At 40.3% G+C, this 8,682-nt stretch overlaps 1 protein-coding gene across 1 annotated transcript in view; it reads right to left on the bottom strand.

The window, feature by feature from the left end:
- Positions 1–739: 739 nt before the first annotated feature.
- PSD (pleckstrin and Sec7 domain containing) overlaps positions 740–8,682 on the bottom strand; it is a 325,502-nt gene continuing 317,559 nt past the window's right edge. The window contains 1 exon segment of the mRNA XM_053692857.1: positions 740–1,446. Within this exon segment, the coding sequence (XP_053548832.1) occupies positions 1,201–1,446 (246 nt within the window). The 3' untranslated portion in view covers positions 740–1,200.

Genomic DNA, 8,682 nt, shown 5'->3' with positions numbered 1-8,682 from the left:
AGGACAAATTGTTCTAGTGTTTTAAATAAAATATGGAGAAATAAATTTTCCTTGTTTTTTGCAATCACGCTGTGCATTTGCAGATTCTATGGCTTTAACACTTGGCATCTCCACAGAGCCCACAGCTATATCTTGGAAAAGGTGTATATGAAAACAGCAGTATCCTAATTTCTCATTGTCACTGCAACAAAGTCACTTTGCACAACTATGAATAATGCACATTATGCTGGTTTTCATCAAAAGCCACATATCAAAAAGGTAATGTCCTGGTCCAACGTCTATGCTAAAGACAAAGCTGACGTATCACGTCTTTGTAGACACATGCAGAGACATTTGCACCGTTCTTGTCTTGATGCATTAAGACTGAACTCTCTTAATGAAATCTGACATTCAAAAAGGTTATCATAAAAGGAAACACTTCCCAATTCTCAAAAGAAGCATTAAAACTACAAAAATCAGCCTGACAATCTTAGACGCAGTACATAGTAAAAGTGCAAAAATATGTCACAAAAAAGGAGGAATCCAGTAAGCAACTGCTTGGAAATGGCACCATCTTGATCAAACCATGTGCCAAAAGCCCTCTGAGAAATCAATCCATGGTTTCTTTAGTTCAATCTGGTGTTTTTCTTCCAAATGAAGGGATTATTTCATATACAAAATTACAAAAGAAATCCTGTACATTGCCCTTTTCTTGTTGAATCATAGGCATTCATCTTTGAGTCTTTAAGTAGTTCCCATAAAAAGATTTAGTGGTACGAAAGTTTATGTGCTGTATTTGAATCCATAATGAAGTTCATTTGGGTATCCAAGTTATACAAGAAATACTACTTTTTGGTAAATTCCCACTGATAAAATGAATTTAATGGCTTTGAATATAAAACAAAGGGTTTACTCATCATCTGGTCACAGATACACAAATAATAGAGTGGCTTTCACGCACATGATCGTTGTTCAGCGAGAATGTTGTGTCCTATCCATGGGCAATGTCTTTACTGTGTGAGAACTTACCCTGTCATTGCGGGGGCCTTCCAGCAAAGTTTTCTAAAGCTCTGTAAAGACTTCACCTGGCTAAGTGCTTACCAGCAAAATGTATGGTATCATGCAAACACTTTGTGGTGCCAACCAAGGTCCCGGCAGGTAGCTATAGATAAAGAGGGACATCAGACTCTTCTTTCTCCAAAAAAACAACTTGTTGGTCCTTCAAGATTTCTGCCGACTGCTACTATGGGTCGGTCTGCAGCTGGATCGAGCTGACTGGTGGCATTTTGCTTTGGTGGATAAAACAGGTGGGTCCAGATTTAGAGAGGGACTCGACCGTGACTTTTTTAGTCCATCTTCATCATTTTCTGCTGAGTCAAAGAGAGTAGATTCAAAAGCTTCCAACTCTTCAGTGCCAGCCTTCAGCTTTGCTCGCAGTAGCATGGCATAGGTGCCGTAGCGTGACTTCTACAGTAAGAAAAGATGAAAACAAAATCACAGCTGTGTTGAAAGAGCTTAGATTCAAAACAATCAGCTTTAATTCAGAAGGTTAATACTCGGTTTTTCACTTAAAAGGACACTGAACACAAATGGTTTCTTTCATGATTCAGATAGATCAGCAATTTTAAGCAACTTTCTATTTTACTCCTATTATCAATTTTTATTTGTTCTCTTTCTATCTTTATTTGAAAAAGAAGGGATCTAAGCTAAGGAGCCAGACAATATTTTGTTCAGAACCATGGAAGCACTTGTTTATTGGTTGGTGAATTTATCCACCAATCAGCAAGAACAACCCAGGTTGTTCACCAAAAATGGGCTGGCTTCTAAACTTACATGCTTTCTTTTCAAATAAAGATACCAAGAGAATGAAGAACATTTGATAATAGGAGTAAATTAGAAAGTTGCTTAAAATTGCTGCTCTATCTGAATCATGAAAGAAACAATTTGGGTTCAGTGTCCCTTTCAAACACATGTACAAAAATGTATCCTTTAACCCCTTGAGTGCTAATGACGGCTCTGAGCGGTCACAGAGTTTCCCACTCTGGTGTTAATGATGGCTCAGAGCCGTCACTAGCACTTTCCCAACTTGAGGGAGATCTGGGTGCTCCCACCCGCTTCTACCCCGGCGATCGGTGCTGCATAATGAAAGGCATCTCCGGGGCTTCCGATTTGCATGGTGACGTCACGCGCTATAAACGTGATGACGTCACCGCGCAACTTTATTTAACATTAACAATGTTAAATATAGGAGCAGGGCAGGGGGCATGCTGCTTAGAAGCAGCTACAGACCCCCAAGACCCACCGTTGGAAAGGTAATCGCCTAACCTTTCCAATGGTGTAAGTCTTGGGGATCTGAAATAAATAAAAAAAAAAAGTAAAAAAAAATATTTTTAAAAATATTAAAAATAAAAAACCCTTTAAGAAAACCTTAGCACCCAGGTGGGAAAGTGCTTAGCACTCAAAGGGTTAAAACATTACCATGTTACCAACCCAGGCTTTATAGGTAATGTATCTAATATTAGACCTTTACTATTAAATATGTTTTGTGGGTTTAATAGTTGTATCCAAAACCAAATATACTATGAAAGCTTGCAAAAAAAAACAAAAAACTGGTCCAACTGTATTTATATTTCTGAAACTTTACCAGAGTACAGGTGTTTGTGATGGTTACATCAGGAGTTTCATTAAGTTGTTTTAGGTGTTGGGGTAGGACTTATGCCTAAGTTGAGGTGCCCAGACTGGCATTACATGGCAGCTGCTGGGTTTTAGATAAGGAATGTTTTATTTAAAAAGTGACCATTGAAAATGTATAATTTATTAGAATTAATGAGTATCTTTATTCTACAGCAATTAGTACATTCATATTGAGAGGCTGCTATATGAGATGGTAAACTAGATCTTATTCAAATCAAATGTAAAAAACAAAATTTATGCTTACCTGATAAATTTCTTTCTTTCCGGATATGGTGATTCCATGGCTTGAGTAATTACTGTTGGGAATATGACTCCTGGCCAGCAGGAAGAGGCAAAGAGCACCACAGTTAAACTGCTAAGTATCACTCGCTTACCCACAACCCCCAGTCATTCGACCGAGGGAAATGGAGAAAAAGGAGTAACACAAGGTGTAGAGGTGCCTGAGGTTATAGTCAAAAGAACAACTGTCTTAAAATAAAGGGTGGGGTTGTAGACTCACCATATCCGGAAATAAATACATTTATCAGGTAAACATACATTTTGTTTTTCTTTCCTAAGATATGGTGTGTCCACGGTTTGAGTAATTACTGTTGGGAACCAATACCCAAGCTAGAGGATAGGGATAAATAGGGAGGGACAAGACAGGCAGTCCTAAACAGAAGGCACCACCGCTTGAAGAACCTTTCTCCCAAAAGAAGCCTCAGCTGAGGCAAAAGTATCAAATTTGTAAAATTTTGAAAAAAGTATGTAGAGAAGACCAAGTTGCAGCCTTTCAAATTTGTTCCACAGAAGCTTCATTTTTGAAAGCCCAAGAAGAGGAAACAGCTCTTGTGGAATGAGCCATAATTCTCTCAGGAGGCTGCTGTCCAGCAGTCTCATAAGCCAAACCAATTATACTTCGTAACCAAAAAGAAAGAGAAGTAGCAGTAGCTTTCTGATCTTAACTTTTCCCAGAGAAACAAAGAGATCAGAGGATTGGCGAAAATCCTTAGTCGCCTGTAACTAGAATTTAAGAGCATGTACAACATCCAAATTGTGTAACAAACATTCTTTTGAAGAATAAGGATTAGGGCACAGAGAAAGAACAACAATTTCTTGATTGATATTTCTATTAGAAACAACCTTAGGAAGGAAACCTAACTTAGTACGAAGAACAGCCTTTGCGGCATGAAAAATAAGATAAGGGGAATCACACTGCAGAGCTGAGAGTTCTGAGACTCTTCGAGCAGAAGAGATAGCAACAAGAAACAAAATCTTCCAAGATAACAACTTAATGTCTGAGGAATGCAACGGCTCAAACTGAGCCAGCTGTAAAACTTTAAGAACAAGATTAAGGCTCCAAGGAGGAGCAACAGACTTAAATTCAGGCCGGATTTTGACCAAGGCCTGAAAAAAAGATTGCACATCTGGCACATCCGCCAAACGTTTATGTAGTAAAACTGATAAAGCAGAAATCTGACCCTTCAGGATACTGACTGACAATCCCTTCTCCAGGCCTTCCTCAAGAAAAGATACAATTCTGGGAATTCTAATTCTACTCCAAGAGCAGCCCTTGGATTCACACCAATAAAGATATTTACTCCATATCTTATGGTAAATCTTTCTAGTAACAGGCTTGCGAGCCTGAATCATGGTCTCAATGACCAACTCAGAAAAAACACGCTTAGACAGAATTAAGCGTTCAAACTCCAAGCAGTCAGCTTCAGACAAAGAAAATTTGGATGAAGGAAGGGACCCTGAATCAGGAGGTCCTTCCTCAGAGGTAGTCTCCAAGGTGGAAGAGATGACATCTCCACACGATCTGCAAACCAGATCCTGCGAGACCACGCAGGGGCTATTAGAATCACTGACGCCCTCTCCTGTTTGATACGAGCAATGACTCGTGGAAGGAGAGCAAATGGCGGAAACAGGTATACCAACCTGAAAACCCAAGGAACCGCCAGAGCATCTATCAGAACAGCCTGCGGATCTCTTAACCTTAAACCGTACCTTGGAAGCTTAGCATTCTGATGGGATACCATCAGATCTAACTCCAGCACCCCCATTTGAGGACTAAGCTGGGAAACACCTCCGGATGGAGTTCCCAGTCCCCGGTATGAAAAGTCTGTCTGCTCAGAAAATCAGTTTCCCAGTTGTCCACTCCTGGAATGTGGATGGCAGATAGACAGAAATTGTGGGTCTCTGCCCACTGAAGAATCTGAGTAACCTTCTTCATGGCTAAGGAACTTCGAGTTCCTCCCTGGTGATTGATGTAAGCCACAGAGGTTATGCTGTCTGACTGGAACCTGATAAACTGAGCTGAGGACAACTGAGGCCAAGCAAATAGAGCATTGTAAATCACCCTCAACTCCAAGATGTTGATGGGAAGAGCAGATTCCACTCGAGTCCAAAGGCCCTGAGCTTTTAACGAGTTCCAGACTGCTCCCCAGCAGGCTGGCGTCCGTGGTCATGATCACCCAGGAAGGTCTCCAAAAGCATGTGCCCTGAGACAGATGTTCCTGAGAAATCCACCCCAGGAGAGAATCCCTTGACGTCTGATCTAACTCTATTCTCTGATATAGATCCGCATGGTCGCCATTCCATTGTCTGAGCATGCACAACTGGAGAGCTCTCAAATGGAATCGAGCAAAAGGAATGATGTCCATGGAAGCCACCATCAGACCGATTACCTCCATACATTGAGCCACTGAAGGATGAGCAGAAGCCTGAAGAGAGAGACAAGAGGAAATTATTTTGTTTTTCCTGACCTCTGTCAGAAAAATCTTTATTGTCCCTATGGTCCCTAAGAACACTACTCTTGTAGCAAGGGAAAAGGAGATTTTTTCCAGATTCACTTTCCATCCATGGGAACAAAGAAAAGAAAACAATATCTCTGTGTAAGATTTTGCTAGTTAAAAAGATGGTGCCTGAACCAATATGTCGTCCAGGTAGGGTGCCACAGCAATTCCATGAGAACGGATCACTGCCAAAAGAGCCCCCAGAACCTTTGAAAAAATTCTGGGAGCCGTGGCTAGACCAAATGGAAGGGCCACAAACTGGAAATGTTTCTCCAGAAAGGCAAATTACAGGAATCTGTTATGGTCCCTGTGAATAGGAACACGAAGATACGCATCCTTTAGGTCTATGGTTGTCATGAACTGACCCTCTTGTACTAAAGGAAGAATGGATCTTATAGTCTCAATCTTGAAGGATGGAACTTTGAGAAACTTGTTTAAACACTTCAAGTCTAGAATGGGACGGAAAGTTCCCTCTTTTTTGGGAACCACAAATAGGTTGGACTAGAACCCGAGACCCTGTTCCTGCACTGGAACTATCACTCCCAGGGAGGAAAGATGCTGTATACATTTTAAGAAAGCCTCTCTCTTTATCTGGTCTGCAGATAATCTTGAGAGAAGGAATCTGTATCTGGGAGGAAAAGTCTTTGAATTCCAATTTGAACCCTGGTATACTATGTCCACAGTCCAGGGATCTGGGACATCTCATATCCAGGCTTGAAAAAAATGAGAAAGTCTCCCCCCCCCCCAACCCGATCCGATCCCGGATCAGGGGCAAACCCTTCATGCTGATTTGGAATCAGCTGCAGGTTTCTTTGATTGTTTCCCCTTGTTCCAAGACTGATTGGGTTTCCAAGAACACTTGGATTGTTCCTGCTTGGAAGAAGAAGGGGAAGGCTTTCCTCTGAAGTTACGAAAGGAATGAAAATTACTCTGACGTCCTTTAGGCCTATTATTTTTATCTTGAGGTATAAAAGACCCTTTTCCACCCAAAATATCAGAGATAATTTCTGCCAAACCGGGTCCAAACAAGGTTTTGCCCTTGTAAGGAATCGCCAGAAGCTTGACTTTAGAGGAAACGTCCTCAGATCAGGATTTCAACTATAACGCCCTGCGGGCTAGGACAGCGATACTAGAAGTTTTAGCTCCTAGTCTAACAACCTGTAAAATGGCATCTGCAATAAAGGAATTGGCCAACTTAAAAGGGACATAATACTCATATGCTAAATCACTTGAAACTGATGCAGTATAACTGTAAAAAGCGGACAGGAAAATATCACCTGAGCATCTCTATGTAAAAAAGGAAGATATTTTACCTAACAATTTCCTCAGCTCGGCAGAGTAAGTTCTGTGTAAAAATTTATACTCAGGTAAAAAAAGAAAAGAAAAATGAAGAAATGAACAGCAGTCAATCAGCAGTGCTGAGGTCATGAACTCTTTTACTGTGATCTCATGAGATTTGACTTAACTCTCATGAGATTTCATTGTAAACTTCCTTACATTGAATAAGGAAATAACATGAGAGTGCACAAGGCTCAATCCTTCGGCTGTCCCGGGACAGACATACTGATTTGCTGCTTAGAAGTCCTTTACAATGGGATGTGGCTACTGAGGAACTTTTGAGGTAAAATATCTTTCTTTTTTACATAGAGATGTTCAGGTGATATTTTCTAGTCAGCTTTTTACAGCTATACTGCATCACTTTCAAGTGTTTAAACATTTGGGTATTATGGCCCTTTAAGAGCTTTAATCCTATCTTGAATTTCATCCAAGGAAGTCTCTACTTGAAGAGAATCAGACAAGGCGTTGAACCAATAAGATGCTGCACTAGTCATGGTGGCAATACACACCACAGGTTGTGATTGGAGACCTTGATGAACATAAATCTTTTTTAAATAAGCCTCCAGCTTCTTGACCATTGGATCCTTAAAAGAGCAGCTATCCTCAATAGGAATAGTGGTTATCTTTAGACTTGTGCATGATTGAAAAATTTGTTTCGGTTCGGATTGATTCGGATTTTTTCAAATTTCGGTTCGGATCGATTCGAATTCGGAAAAATTAGAATGAATTTGTTTTGGATTCGTTTCGGATTCGAATAAATTCCGCTGATTCGGTTCGATTCGGAAATTCGGAATTTCGGTATGTGTTAGGTGGGATATGCTGTGTATTAGACTAGTATTATGTACTGTATATTAGTAGAGTGATATAACCTAATATACTGTACAATACTAGTGTAATCCATGGCCATCCGAATCTACCGAATAAATCCTAACTAATTCGGATTTATTTGGTAGATTCGGCACTATTTCAATTCGGAAATTCGAATCGATCCGAATCTCTGAATTTAAGAAATTCGGCCGAATTTCTGAATCGATCCGAAACGAATCGCACATTTCTAGTTCTCTTAGACAGAGTGGAAATGGCCCCTTCAACTTTGGGTACAGTATACCAAGGGTCTTTAATGGAGTCTTCGACAGAAAACATTTTCTTAAAAATGGGAGACAGGGAAAAAAGAAACCCCTGGTTTCTCACATTCCTGTGAGATAATCTCCCTTTTTTAGCGCTGTTTGGCACAGGAAAAACCTCTGAAGTGGAAGGTTCATCAAAGAAACTATTAAGTTTACTACATTTCTTAGGAGTGACAACAACAGGGGTATTGGAGTCATCTAAAGTAGCTAAAACCTCCTTTAACAATACACGAAGGTGTTCAAGCTTAAATCTGAAGGATACCACCTCAGTCTCAGAAGAAGGAATTATATTGTCAGAATCTTTACAAGTTCCTAACTGCTTTAAAGGCACCACTACCCAAACAGGAATGACGTGGAATACGGCTATACCTCAAAACTTGCTTGTAGATTAAATCAAATTTTTTCTTCAGACACCTAAACTTCACCTCCTCCATGCACCGAAGGCAAAGAGAATGACTGGGGGTTGTGTGTAAGGGAGTGATACTTAGCAGTTTAACTGTGGTACTCTTTGCCTCCTCCTGCTGGCCAGGAGTGATATCCCCAACAGTAATTAATCAAGCCGTGGACTCACCATATCTTAGGAAAGAAATATATGTATTGCCCTAAACAGCCTGGCAGAATCAAATGAAAATGAGCGTCTCATGCTCTTTTGAGAGAATCACACATTCGTGACTTAAAAAAGTAATAAAAGCATAACCAGAATAAATAAAACTAAGGGCTTCATTTATCAAGCTGTGTATGCAGCTTTGTAGCTGATAGTTAATAAG

Source organism: Bombina bombina, chromosome 9, assembly GCF_027579735.1.
Source record: "Bombina bombina isolate aBomBom1 chromosome 9, aBomBom1.pri, whole genome shotgun sequence".
Taxonomy (NCBI): Eukaryota; Metazoa; Chordata; class Amphibia; order Anura; family Bombinatoridae; genus Bombina; species Bombina bombina.
The sequence above is the reverse complement of the archived record's forward strand: the minus strand, read 5'-3'. Positions and strand labels throughout refer to the sequence as shown.